The sequence below is a fragment of the Pecten maximus genome, chromosome 6 (genome assembly GCF_902652985.1).
Source record: "Pecten maximus chromosome 6, xPecMax1.1, whole genome shotgun sequence".
Classification (NCBI taxonomy): domain Eukaryota; kingdom Metazoa; phylum Mollusca; class Bivalvia; order Pectinida; family Pectinidae; genus Pecten; species Pecten maximus.
Genome location: NC_047020.1, coordinates 33195467 through 33210716, shown reverse-complemented (window position 1 = coordinate 33210716; position 15250 = coordinate 33195467). Strand labels below are relative to the sequence as shown.

The window sequence follows — 15250 nt, the reverse complement described above, 5'->3', positions numbered from 1 at the left end:
GGTTATATATTATATTTAACTTAAATTGTCAAATCGATGATGCACTTGGCTAATCAACCCATTACGTAAGTAAATGACTAAACTAAGAAAACAGTTTGTCACAAAACAGATAAAAAATTATTATTCTAACGAATTAAGTTTGAACCATTAACTAAATACCAAAGTTCTAAAACAGTAAATATACCGCCGATGATATTTAAGCGTTTTGTGGGGAAAAGTCATTGTTTTGGTGAATAATTGACATTTTGTATGCCTTCCATATTCCCAGTCCATTCAAGAAGTGTATGTATTAGAGTTTTATTTTATCATTTACCCTAACCCTTCCCAAAGGTCAAACTTTTTGGCTTTGATTTTTGTCATCCCAATATAACTTGTTGAAAGACAGTAGACAAAACCACAGAGGCTTGGCACGATTTTCCAAATGATGGTCCATATATATATGTATTATAGTGTCCTTGACACTATAATACATATATATATATGGACCATCATTTGGAAAATCGTGCCAAGCCCCTGTGGACAAAACAGACCTACACCCTGTTAAATAACCTTAGTACACGCGTGTCTTTCCTGATACATGTATACAACAACCCGTACGTAGCACACATACAAGTGTAGGCCATGTCCTTGATTTGGTAAATGACCATCGAGTGTTAATTAAAATTATGACATTAAATACAATATATTTAATACACAACATGACCGATAGCGACTAAACAAGTACATTTTGTATTGCAACAATACCCGACATCGATACTTTTTACATCTTCTTCAAGTAAATATCTTCTATGTTTATGACTCTCCGATCCGGGACTTTAAACAACTTATACAGTACCGTTCTCACAATGAGAGATAGGACGTGTGTTGGTGTGGGTAGTAAAGTTTGTTAGGGAGACATAACAACCAAGAAATCTGCTAGAAACATAAGACTTCCCCAGCAGAATTGATTGCTTATGTTTTAAAAGCAGATGGGTAATAACTTTACTGACGATCAAGATATTGGCGTGTGTGCGAAGTGGCAATATTAAAAATTATCAGAAACGATTCAAGTATCAACCTGAAGATCAAAACAGTAGTGTTGATGACGATACGTGGCGGAATATCCAATTATTGTCCATAGAAGACTTATATCTTATAGCCAGTCTCCCCACGCCGAAAGCACACTGAACACTTTCAATCAAAACTCGACCATTTTGCCCAAGTGCGCAAACACCAAAACTCCTCATTCATCACAAACTGTAGTGTTCTTGGTCCTTACGTATTTTTAGGTCACCTGAGACGAAGTCTCAAGTGACCTATTCTAATCGCCTTTTGTCCGTCGTCGTCCGTCGTGCGTCGTGCGTCCGTAAACTTTTTACATTTTCGACTTCTTCTCCAAAACCACTGAACAAAATTCAATGAAATTTGGCAGAAAGTTACTATGGCTGAAGGTCAACCAAAATTGTGAATTATATGGTCCCCATCCCCCAGGGGCCTGAGGGGCGGGGCCAAAAAGGGTCAAATTTACTAAAACTTCAAAAATCTTCTTCTCTACTCTCAGATATGGTGGAGTCAAACACTCTTTATAGATGAAAGGGTCTTGTGGTGCTTTACCAAAATTGTGAATTGCATGACCCTGGGGTCTCACGTTTGCCCCTGGGGAGGGGGTAAACTTTACTATAGTTTATATAGAGAAATCACATTTTTGACTATTATTTGTTGGATTTGTATTGGAACTCATTCTAACCTGGTCAACATTATCACCATAGGATAACATTTTGATGATATGGAAATGTTGGCCCTGACTGACCCCCAGGGGCTGATGGGCGGGGCTAAAAAGGGTCAAATTGACTGAAACTTCAAAAATCTTTTTCTCTACTCTCATATTTGGTAGAATCAAAAACTCTCCATAGATGGAAGGTTCTTATGGTGGTTTACCAAAATTTAATGACACTGGGGTTTCGCGTTTTGCCCCTGGGGAGGCCCTCCAGGTACATAATGTATTGATTGTTTTGTGATTTACGCTATTTCACCATTATTTTCGTCGTATAATATCACCGTTACCTTGTATTTTTATAATCTCATGCTTTATTTACATCTGTTCTCGCTACCTTGCGTTAATATTCGTGGTCATACGCGTACAAAATCTCTGTCCATTACGTAAAAAATACATACAATATATGTAATTTTACCACCACCTTTTGATTTTTGCCGTAGGAGTACTACTGATCACAATCGGTAGAATTATATCCGAATATTCTCGATAACCGACCACGATCGATCAAGCTAGACTTGTTGAAGTTCCAATCGCGAATACATGTACTAATATTGCCGAGTAATAATAAATTCTACTTGCATTTTATTTCAACTTCATTTTAACTTGTTTGTTATGCTCACTATAGCCCTTTGATTAATGCATTTTTATTTATTTATTACATTTACATTTAATATTCCAATAATTTTTACTTTTGACAAAAAAACAATTTTAAGATGCTTCTTTTTGTCACGACCTTAATAATCATTAAATGGATCTATATACATATCCTGATTTTTTTTTTACTTTTTAAGCTTGAGAAAAAAAATATTCAAATGCATTTTTTTATCTTTAAAATGATTAAAGTCATTTCAGGATATGAAATAATAGATACTTAGCATGTTTCATAGTGATATTTATCAAAAAACAATAATAACAAATAATAAAATAGTAATTTTTTTTAATGATCTTTATCACAATTTCAGATAATTAATAAAATATTATAGACATCTCAAACAGTCAAATATAATTTGAAAAAAAAAAGAATAAAATAACTCAATATAATTTGAAAAAAAAAAGAATAAAATAACCAAGTGTTTTTTTGTTTTGTTTCTCAATTACTTTATACAAACTATTATCTTAATATAAACATTTAATTTTCAGGTTTGTCGCAGAAGCTTTAGTATCAGTCATGGAGGGAAGAACGACGCCAAAAAGCATGCCACAACATCCCTCCATCAGGCCAACATGAAGATAGAGTCAACGTCTACACCTGTAACGTCCTTCTTCAAGACACAGACCGATGATGACGTCACCCGTGCTGAATGCCTTTTTGCAAATTTCATATGTGAACACAACATCGCCTTCAACACTGCAGACCACTTCACCAAACTGTGTAAGCTGATGTTCCCGGACAGCAAGATTGCCCAGAAGTTCCATTGTGGACGGACTAAGACAACACAGATTGTGAAGAAGTCTCTGGCTCCAGACCTGCAGAAAGTTGTTGTTGACCACCTGAAGAACAAGCCATTTTCCCTCAGTTGTGATGAGAGCAACGACACCCATGGAGAGAAGAGTTTAGCAGTTCTTGTGAGATATTTTACCACAGAAGCAAACACTAGATTCTTGGCCATGCCCATTTGTAATATCGGAACAGGGGAAAACATCTTTAAACACCTAAATGAGATCTTCATTGAGAACGAGATTCCATGGAAGAACTGTATTAGTTTCATGTCGGACAACTGCAGTGTCATGACCGGACGCAACAATTCTGTGATCAGCCGGATCCGTGAGGTACAGCCAGATATTTTTGACTTGGGATGTATTTGTCACCTTGCCAACCTGTGTACTGTTGCTGCAGTTAAGAGCCTCCCACTGCCAGTTGAGGATCTTCTGATATATGTTTATTACCACTTCCATCACAGTGCTAAACGAAAGGAGCAGTATAAGGAGTTCATGGACTTTCTGGATGTTGATCCTTCCAAGATCCTTAAACACTGTGCAACCAGATGGCTGAGCCTCTTTAGAGCAGTGGATCGACTTCTTCATCACTGGCCAGCTCTGAAGTCCTTCTTTGTCTCCCATGAGGATGTTGATAAGCCTGGACGAGTGAAAAGATGTGCAGACCTCCTCTCCAACCCTGAGATGCACATGTACTTCCACTTTTTACGCTTCATCCTTCCATTCCTGATGGAGTTTAACACCATGTTTCAGGCTGATGAGACTCGCTTGCCTTACCTAGGACAAGAAATCAGACTCCTTCTGAGGAAGCTTCTAGGAAAGTTTGTCCAGGCCAAAGTCATTAAGGAGACAAAGGATATCACACATATTCCTTTCAAGGACCCAGCTTTACACCTGGATGATTCTTTTCTAGCCATAGGCCTCTCCACCAGAGCATACCTCAGTCAGCACGAGGATGATGTTGAACCATCAGCAGTATCAAGGTTTCACCACAGCATCAGAGGATTTTACATGGCTGCTGTTGACAAGATGGTGGAAGTTTCCCTTCCATGACCCAGTTGTGAATGGACTAGAATTCCTGATTCCTACAAAGAGAGACAACATCAATCCATCAGCTGTTTCCGAGATGGGTCAGCGATTTCAAAGCGTTATTTCCCCTGACCAGCTGGATACCCTTGAGGAGGAATTCAGGGAATTCCAACTCTGCAGTGATGAGGACCTGCCAAAATAGGAAGTTGGGAAGACACGTCTCGACAGATTCTGGGGAGGTGTAGGAGACCTTAAAACAACTGTTTCTCATAGTGCCAGATTTCCCCAGCTCAGCAAATTACCATCTGCCCTCTGTAGTCTGCCAAACAGCAATGCTGATTGTGAGAGAGTATTTTCACTGTTAAGGATAATCCAGACAGACCATCGCTCACTATTGGATCAGTCAACACTGTGTGCCCTCCTTACTTGCCGCCTGAACTGTGATGATACCTGCTACACGTACAAGCCATCCCCTGTAGTACTAAAATCTGCCAAATCAGCTTGTTTCATACAACTATGAACTTTCCAAAAGAGACATCTCATCACCTTCAGTGACCAGAGATTAAACATTTTAGTTGGTGTACGTGTCCAGATATATAAACTTGACTTTTCTCAAGATGTTTCATTGAATTGTTGCTATAGTAATTTCTTGGGTCTAGGATTCCTTTTTTATTAAACTAGTGCTTGTTCAATATAATGTGGCTTTATCACTGTGTAACAGTGTTTATGGCAATAGGTTTGTGATTTTACCACTGTGTAGTGTTTAATACTGTTTATGGCAATAGTTTTGTGATTTTACCACTGTGTAATAGTGTTTATGGCAATAGTTTTGTGATTTTACCACTGTGTAATAGTGTTTATGGCAATAGTTTTGTGATTTTACCACTATGCAATAGTGTTTATAGCAATAGTTTTGGTCTGTGATAAGCTAAATAGTGTTAATAATAATATTATGTTTGTCACATGTATATGACAGGTAATATGTGAAGTTTTATCTATATAACAGGCAATATATGAAGTTTTATGTATATGACAGGCAATATATGAAGGTTTTTTGTATATGACAGGCAATATATGAAGTTTTTAAAAAAAAAAAGTATTTCTATCTCTACATACTTTCTAATGGTGTTTTTATATCTATGGCTACTCTGCATAATAATGTCTTAAAAGCTGTTTTGTTTCTAAGTTGAGATAAACATATTTTACAATTTATGATTATGATATGTAGTGTGCAAGTGAAGGTGAAAGGATGTGGAGTTTTGATATTTATAACTTAGACATGGTTCTCCAGAACCCTTTATTTTTATGTGTTGAGTGAGGTATGGTGTTGTATTTAACAGTTGTGCTAAAGTGATCATATAAGTATATAATTAATAGTTTAGTGCTTTGTGCTGGTGTGTATGTATGATAAGGATTACAAGCATATGTGTTTTACTAGTGGATGCAAGTGATTATTATGTTACAGAAGAGAAAATACTGCAGGTTTTAATAGATTATTGAAGAAATATATATATATGTTAACTTATTAAAATGTATTGAAAGTTATAAATGCTTGTCTGTGTTTTATTATACATATTTCAACAGAAACCTACTGAGGGAAATTCAGTTGATGCTTTAATGTACATTGTTTACTTTGAATTAATATTTTTTTCAAATTTGAATTGAAAATTTCAAATAATCTTAATAAGGGAGCATCAAAACAATTTCCTATGTAGGTCTCTGTAGAAACACAATAAATGCTGCACAGATCATTTTCAAATTAAGGAGATTATAGAGATAAAAATGAAAAGAAATTTGCCTATAGTAAATTATCTCCCTTTATAGATATTTTTCAAAAGTCGTACGCGGCGTGTATTGTTGAGTCGAAAATGTCGCTCACGCACTTTCTCCCCCATGAGAATTCTGAAAAGTTGGCAAGTATGGGAGGGGGTAAACTTTACTATAATTTATATAGGGAAATCACATTTTTGGCTATTACATGTATTTATTGGATTTGTATTGGAATTATTCAAACCTGGTTAACATTATCAGCGTTGGATAACAGTTTGATAGTACGCATATGTTGGCCCTGACTGACCCCCAGGGGCTGATGGGCGGGGCTAAAAGGGTCAAATTGACTGAAATTTCAAAATCTTATTCTAAATACCTTTATAAGATAGGATCAAAAACTTTTCATAGAAGGAATGGTTTTATGGTGTTTTACATAAATTGTGAATTTCATGACCCTGGGGTTTCACATTTGCCCCTTGGAAGAGGGTAAACTTTGCAATAGTTTATATAGGGAATTCATATTTTTGATAATCATTTGTTTTATGTCTATTGGAATTCATTTTAAATTTCTTAAAATAATCAGCAAGGGATGACAGCTTAATATGCACATGTTGGCCCTGACTGACCCCATTAGGACTGATGGGTGGGGCCAAAAAGGGTCAATTAAATTAACTGAAATATTTCAAATTTCAGGTGACCGTTAAGGCCCTTTGGGCCTCTTGTTCATATCATCTCATAGGAAATCATCCTAACATTAACTTTAAAATGTGCACTGATGAAAGAGAAATTTGGAAGATCAAAAGAAATCATCAGTGTTCTTTTGGAGATATCACATATGCTATCAAAGCAGGAGTCGTTTATAAGTTACTCTGCGTTTGTCCTCTCTGGATGATGCAGGTTGTAAAGCCCGGACAAGCTGGACAGGTAGCCCGAGTTTCCCCTGACCAGGGCCAGAGGAAAATCGGGCTAGCTGGACAGACTGGACAAGAACATGGTCTCTAGGCATTCTTTCACATTGTTCTTCCTCTATTGACACTGGTTTTTACACTCCAAACCACGAAGATGCACCACTGTTGTTCTGTGTGATTTTTTTAACTTGTCAGTTTCCAGTATATCGAAAACATTTCATTCCATTGTAAAAACATCATCAGGCATACATCTTCTTGCACTGTTCCTTGCACGTGAACGTCTTTCCAGATAAGGTGGTTTAATGTGTAAAACCAACATAAATCTAACATGTAGCGTTCTTGTCAGATTATTGATTCAGCAGTTGTAAGAACATTTAATATTTGTGGTTATCAGGAAACATGACGGCCATTTGGAAAGTGTAAAATTATTTCACTTTATAGTGAATTTTTACGTCACCTGAGACGATGTATCAAGTGACTTATTCTAAACACCTTTTGTCCGTCGTCGAACGTCCGTAAACAACTTACATTTTTGACTTCTTCTCAAAAACCGCTGAACGAAATTCCATTAAATTTGGCAGGAAGTTGCCATGACCAAAGGTCCCGATCTCCCAGGGGCCCGAGGGGCGGGGCCAAAAATGGTCAAACTGACTAAAATTTCAAAAATCTTCTCAACTTTCAGATATGATAGAATCAAATACTCTTCACGGATGGAAATGAAGAAAATTGTGAATGTCATGACCCTGTGGTTTCACGTTTGCCCCTGGGGAGGGGGTAAAGTTTACTATAGTTTATATAGGGAAATCACAATTTTGATTATCATTTGTTTGATTTATATTGGAATTCATTCTTACTTTGTTAACATTATCAGCATGGAATGAAAGCTTGATGGTATGCACATGTTGGCCCTGACCGACTCCCTGGCAATAATCAATTCAAGGATCTGCTCTTCTGAGATTCCAGTCACGTTGAAGTCTCGTTTCGATGTTACATAACAAAATTTTGTAATGTATAACAAAAATGGCAATTTCATAGCAAGATTGTATCTGAACTTGAAATAGGTCAAAGTCATTCATTTGAACAAATTTGGTATCCCTTCTCCCAGCATGCTGCTAGCCCAACAGCATGGCCCTGTGCCTATTGGCTACTAAGAAGAAACTGTTTAAAGATTGTAACATATTTTACCACTGTGACCTCGACTATATCAAGGTCATTGATTTGAACAACCTTTGTAGTCCTTCATCCCAGCATGTTACTTGTCCTGACCCGATATCACATCTAAGGGCCTGGTTATTCAGAAAATGTTGTTTAACTATATTAACACATCTGACCCCTATGACCTTGAAGGTCATTCATTTGAACAAATGCCGGACTGATGACCAGATGAATGACAGACAACGGATGAAGGGTGATTTGAACAACCCAGCCGTCTGATGATGGTCTCCGGACTACAAGTATAAATATCAAAACAGTATGTCAATGATAGGTTTACTTTTTGTCAAAAAAATTATCATTTCTAACAACAATACAATCACATTCTTGTCCTAAAATGGGTCTGGTTGTAACAGTTCAATATGGCACCGTAACCTCTACAATCTTATGATGCAATAACCACAGGGACCTGACACTAATTCTAACCCATGGTCCTTATTATAGTATCGATACTATAACACATACATGTATATATGGACCATGGGTTGGAAATTTGTGCCAAGTCTGTGTGTACAAATTAAACAAATAAAATATTGTCAATAATAAAACATTTGAAGAAATGAGTTACCATCATAATACCAGTAACTCTTTTATGTGGCGAAGCAACAACAAAAGTACAAGGCAATATGTCTACCCAAAAGACTTGCTGTCCTTATATTGTAAATTGCTGAACACACATTTTACTTTAATATGTGTCTTTGCATATATAATCTTCTTTAATCAGATTACAACTGTCATATCTACTTAGCACAAGTGTAAAATTTGGGGAGATGTGTATAACTTTTCAAATCTATCGATATAATAAAATTATTTACAATTTTTTCCCCAAATTTTCTGTGCAGGCATCAATGTTCTTACTGTACCACTAGTTTATATGTACAAATGTAGGCATACACCTAAAATCATGGATATTATATATCACTAATTTCTAGTTAGAAGTACATGTATATCCTTTTAAATATAACTTTCAACAAATATATATTTTAAGAAGAGATCCAGTTGGCCTAAATTTCACATCTTTATATTTCGTTTCTTTGTATAGAAAGACATTAAAGATACACATTCCCAGGAAACATTTTCCATCCAACAAGGAATCTGATCAAATTTAGTCAAAAATCTCCATTTCCTTGTAAGGGGCAGACCTTTCCCATTCATTCCTTGATCTATTACTTAGATTTGAAAGATTAACTTAAATTTCCCCATCAGGTCCCCACCTCTGCCCTTAGAGTGTCTGTTTGGTTTTGAATTGTTTAACATCTTATCAACAGTATGGTCATAACAGGCGTACAGGAAGTCAGAATCTCTTTCCCATGTGTTTGTAAGATTTCTTCTCCAATAATGTAAGGTTAAATGTAGACAATTAAGTGACAGCGAATATAAATCAGGCATAGAACATGATGTTATAATACAGTGTACATGTATGTATATACTATGATGTGAATATTAACTAAATCTGTTGAGGGCTTCATGAGATATTTACACAATCATTTTCATTTCAAAAGTGATCAAGTATGACCTTTGATTATTGAATATTGACTGATGTAATTCTTAATATAGTATAACAAATTCTTGAATAAAGACTTACTTCCCTTCGTTTATGATTGCTGGCTCAGATGAAAGCTTTAAAATGTCATTTGTACCACTGTTACAAAATCAGTCTATAAATTCAAAACTACAAATTAACTGAATAACTTCCATGATCATTTGACCTTGGAAACAACATTTTTGACCTTTGAAATTATGTTGTAATGAGTCAATAGTCCCCAGTGATCGCTAGGATACTTTCCACACTTAGCAACACGTTCGATTCCAACAAGTTCCATATAAACTGGATCAATAACAGGTGGCTCTGCCCCTCTTATGTACAACCGATCAAATCTTAACTTGGGCTTGAACTTTCCAGGAAATATCTTGTTGTCATTGCGAGACATGTCCCAGGTGTAAGCTGCTTCTGGCCGTTGACCAGTCGTCTCCCAGATATCCTGGACACCTGGAGGTGGGCCTCCAATATTGGCAACCTGAAAAAAGTGTCATTTTACAATATAAGTTCTAAAACGTGTCAAATGTTACCTGCACATCATTTGTATTTTATAGGAGTTTTAAGATAATTGTAATGCCAAAATAAAGATCCTACATGTTGCAATGGCATCAGCAGATCTATTTTATTCGTTTCAGTCCCATAAATAGAAGACTTTCAAGAAAACCCCCCGTTTCTGCAGGGGTCCCACTTTCTGTCACTTTCTACAAGTAAATCAAAATGCAGTGAGATACATCCGGATTTATTCTTGGGCTCACCGAAGTCTCCAGAACACAAGGCCAAAGAGAAACCCACATGAGCAGATTGAGCACAGTAATTTATGATATGCAGTGAAATGCAGCTAGCATATTCTTTCCTCTCCCCTACGCAGGTGCCTTATTAACCAAAGTAAAATCATGAGTTAAACTACAAACGTTACAGTGTAAACCCCTACCCAAAAACCATATAGCAGAAATGAAGAAATGAAGAAGTGCATGGTATATTTTTTTTTTTTTTTTCATATTTGTTATATTTTTTAATCATTTTAATATGAACAACAAATACAACAACCATCATCATCATCATCATCAGCATCATCATCATCATCAATAGCATCATCCTCATAATAGCATTATAATGTAGATCCATCATCATACATAATCAAACATCATTATCATCATCATACATAATCGAACTTAATCATCATCATAATCAAACATCATCATCATACACGAATCAAACATCATCATCATCATCATCATCATACACAATCATTCTGCATAATAATCATCATCATCATCATCATCATACACGAATCAAACACCATTATGATGCCAATCATCTTCATAACACCATCATCATGCTGCATTATATAATTTGTTATTATTACTTTAACAAAAATACATCGAAAATTGAAATACCAATTTAGCGCAAAGAATAAAATCGTACAATCCTATTTATTCTTATCTTTACCATATTCATCTAAACAAATAATTGAATTGATCTTTAAAAATGAAATCTACAATACTAACTTCTTTATCACGTAAGTTGAGATCCCCTCCAAATATAACGGTGGACGACTGTGAGGATTTCTGCATCACACGAAAAGCCTTTTGTAGCTGAGCCACACGTTCCTTGGAATGGTCTTTGCAACTTTCCAAATGAGAGGTCATCAACACAAAGTTTTCATCCTTAATCTTGCACTGTAATATGAACAGATAAACATTTGTATTTATGAACTTGTAGCATGCCACTCCAGCAAGTGATTATAGGCATTGGGGAGCCAAAATGACTCTACAGTAGATGTATTTGGTTTATTTGTGAATTTTGTGAAAAGTGCACCATATTCAAAACATCAGCCCAACCTAATCTTAAGCTTATTAAAGCTTTTTTTTTTTTTTTAAACATATCTAAATGAGATAAAGCAAAGTATCCATCAAAGTTATACTTCCAGGCACAGGGAGGGGGGGAGGGGGGCTAACAGTGTCTTCAGTAATACAAAATAAATGTCACTAGTGGGGCTGAAATATTAGCCCCACACCTGAAATATATTTGGCATTACTGTAAATACTCTTAGATATTTATTTTTTATAGCTAAATATATGGGTCAGCGTTTAATTTTCCCCACATAATTTTTGATATTTTACTGGTAAAAATGTATTAAAATATACTTCACAATCACCTCCTCATCTACAAACATTGTTACATAAGCCAATGTATGTGGAACTTGATCTACTTAATATGTACTTGTATTGGATGAGGACGGAGAATTACATTTACCTATACAAGTAGGAGGTTCCTCATCAGTAATGTGTAAGGGAAGGGCTGTGAATTACTTACCTGTACAAGTAGGAGGTTCCTCATCATCGATGTGTTGGGGAAGGGCAGCGTTTGGTGGTGTATCACTTCTACCTGTCCCACCTTCATTAACATACAGGTATAATATTGCTCATCTCCTCCAGGTATAATCTGGTAGGCAGAGCAGTTCGACTCCAAAATTGATTGAGTCACAGCTGTCACTTCCTGTAGAAAGACGACATGGGGGTTCTCTCTGTTACAAAAAAAAAAAAATATCATACCTGGTTATGAAAATACTTGTGTTGGTATTCTTTTCTTGCTTTCACATATACATGTATGTACATTTATATGCATGGTCCGATACACACAGCTGATTGTGTTACACTTTGCTAAATGTAGCACAAATTACCATAGATATCTTGACAATGATGTATAAATTTAAAATAATTGATGAAATATGCATTATATCATACTATTGAAGATTCATGAAAGGCTAGTTTTTATGAATAAATATAATTATCCATAATTATTTTTATTAAACATAACTTATGCATGAATTTAATACAATAAGGTTGATTTATTTAATATGATGGCAGTATTCAGAATCAGTTTGTTATACTGATACATCATATATATCAGCCACTGGATTTCACTATGACCGGGTACTCACAAAGTTCAAAGGTTTTAACACAGCAAGTTTACATTCAGTAATGAGTCCTGCAGAAATTGACACTGATAATTTGTAGTAAGTAAATAAATATGACTTAAGGTACACACTTATTGATGATTTCGCACACTGCTTTTGTCCGTCTTTGTATTGCAACTTCGTCAAGTCCATCTATATTCCAAGATAGAAGTCGAATCCTATGTGGTTCTGGGTCGGACTCCTCTTCTCTGTAAGGTATTATTGAATACAAATCAGATTATATGCATACAATTTTGAATTATGTTAGTACCAATTATTTTGACATTTTATGAACTTTTTTTACTGGCATAGCATTGAATGTTTAATGAAAAAAAACTTATATAAGAATGTTTATGAAACGTCAGAATAACACCCCGTAAATGTAACTATATTTAGCTGTGTAATGGTATTCAGACTGATCTTTAAAATTAACAGTATCATTCTATACCTTGACTTCTTATGAGATCCAACATCATCTTCATCATTTTCCATTTTTCTCTTGGAGTTTATGATTTCTTGCCCACCTTGTGCTTCGTAAAACTTGTTAAGGGCACTCTGGAACATAAATTTTGATACAAGCATTTTGTGTATTCTATCTTAATGCATTAGCAAATTTAATTTTTTTTTATAATACTGGAGCATCAGGCCTAGTGATCTAGGTGCTGGATGCTGGATTCCTGAAATGAACTTTACCTGAGCAAATATAAGATGCTGTTATGCAAATAGTTGAAACACGAGCCAAAAACCTGTGATATATGTTAAACATAATTGCTTCTAGTTGTATACAAAATCTTAAGAGAAATTGAACAAAAAATATAGAAAACTTCTTGCAATTAAAGGGGCATAACTCTGCATAAAATAATTGCGAAATTCCGTAACACACACTTGCTTGAGCTTTTGTGCCATAGAATATTTGTATAAGTTTCATAAAAATCTGTTCATAAATAAAGGCTAGAGAGCGCTAACAAGGAAAAGTTAACGGAGGGACATACAGCGCAGGGTATACCATAATACGACCTGTGTTACAGCTAAACCCTACCTGCCCTATATTTTTGTGTGTACCCCAAAGTTGCTTTTTTGTTGGTTTTTTTCTGCCATTTTCCAGAAAGGACTACTAACGCCAAGATTGCTTGTCTATATAACCTTAGTAAAAACCATTTGAGAAAAACAATTTCCCTACCTACCTACCATTTTTTATCTGTTATGTTAGTGAAAACACACATATTATTTGCTAAGCCTAAATCCTTTTTAGAATTTTCCCCAATGATTGCCCATTGGAATCATCAGTTGTTTTATATTTGTTGCATCTATAACATGCTGTGGTAAGTTGTTTCAGACAATTACAACTTGGAAGCTATAAAGTTTTTCTTTGTGACTAGGTTACAAGGCTTTTCAAATAATTTTAGTGAATGTCCCCTTATCCTGTTAATAGTATCCATTTGGAACATAACTGGTGTGACTCGTTCAACACAAATATTTTTTTTTTTCAGGATTTTAAATATGCTGATATTATGTCTCTTCTCTTCCTTCAGGGTACATTAAGTTTTTAATTCCAGATATGAGTTTTGTAGTTCTCTTCTGAACATTCTCTATCAGAGCAATAATATGATCCATCTTATAAGGACTCCATACATTATCTTTCAGAACGTTTCCCAAAATTTTAATATAAATTTCAATAGTCCACAAGAAAGATAAACTTAAATTGGGTCTATTTACAAGGAAGGAAGATGTTCTAATCTTACAAACAATACATGTCTTATTCAAACAGTAACGGGTTAGCTTACGTCAATGATTTGTTAACGACGAACGTTCTACTAAACCTATTTTGAAAGTGAAAGGTGAAAGAGTTCTTATCTAACGACAGTGGTACCTCTCCGGGTATTATGTCTACAACGGTCCGTTTATTAGTGTGCATCCAGTGTGTGTTTACATACATCAATGTTCCATTCTACTTCCTGTAGATAGAACATGGCCAGTGCTGTGTCTGTCCCAGTGACCTCCGCAAACGTCTGACATCTTGACTCGCACTCTTCGCGAGTCGGAAGCGTGCTGTCATGTTCATGATCTTCATTTTCCGCTTCGGAATCGCTCATTTCGCTTTCCCGCGTGTTGTCGGAAGTCGAGTTTGGATTATAATAGACCACACGGAACGGACAAAAATATACGAATAAAATATAAAGTTTCGAACATAACCAATCTAATTAAAGGTTAATTAGATTGCGAATATAACATTACAGTTAGCAGTGTAGATCTACAGTAAAAATATCCAATTCTGAAAAACAATTAATTTAAGGCACACGTTTAAGATATGTACTGTACTGATTTAGTACTGAAAATAAACATAGCCAGTTAATCCTGCATAACAGTACTACATTTGCAATTTTAATACAGCTGTGAAGGATACAGTTAACTTTTGTTCTTGTTATTCGAGATGTGCGAAAACCTTGAAACCACTTTAAACTTTAAAAAATGCAAAATGTCACGATTTTTTTTTACTTATAATGACACAATCCCCACACTCTCCTTTCTGAAATCCAATTGTTTTGACATACGTTATGCATGTTCATCATTAAAATTTTCTACTATTTTGTTGCAAGTAAAACTACAGTTAAAGTGTAAAAACAATCTTTTGGAAAACC

The 15250-nt window shown here is 35.3% G+C and overlaps 2 protein-coding genes across 2 annotated transcripts; one reads left to right on the top strand and one right to left on the bottom strand.

The window, feature by feature from the left end:
- The first annotated feature begins 2980 nt into the window (after nucleotides 1-2980).
- LOC117330149 (zinc finger BED domain-containing protein 5-like) lies at nucleotides 2981-4246 on the top strand. Its single transcript, XM_033888369.1, has one exon. The coding sequence runs from the start codon at nucleotides 2981-2983 to the stop codon at nucleotides 4244-4246; it is 1266 nt and encodes a 421-aa protein (XP_033744260.1).
- A 4125-nt stretch (nucleotides 4247-8371) lies between these two features.
- LOC117329577 (tyrosyl-DNA phosphodiesterase 2-like) lies at nucleotides 8372-14755 on the bottom strand. The gene is made up of 6 exons (XM_033887584.1): nucleotides 14546-14755; nucleotides 13060-13166; nucleotides 12704-12820; nucleotides 11969-12179; nucleotides 11161-11331; nucleotides 8372-10130 (listed from the first exon to the last, which is right to left on the bottom strand). The coding sequence occupies exons 1-6, from the start codon at nucleotides 14702-14704 to the stop codon at nucleotides 9813-9815; spliced, it is 1083 nt and encodes a 360-aa protein (XP_033743475.1). The 5' UTR covers nucleotides 14705-14755; the 3' UTR covers nucleotides 8372-9812.
- Nucleotides 14756-15250: the final 495 nt, after the last annotated feature.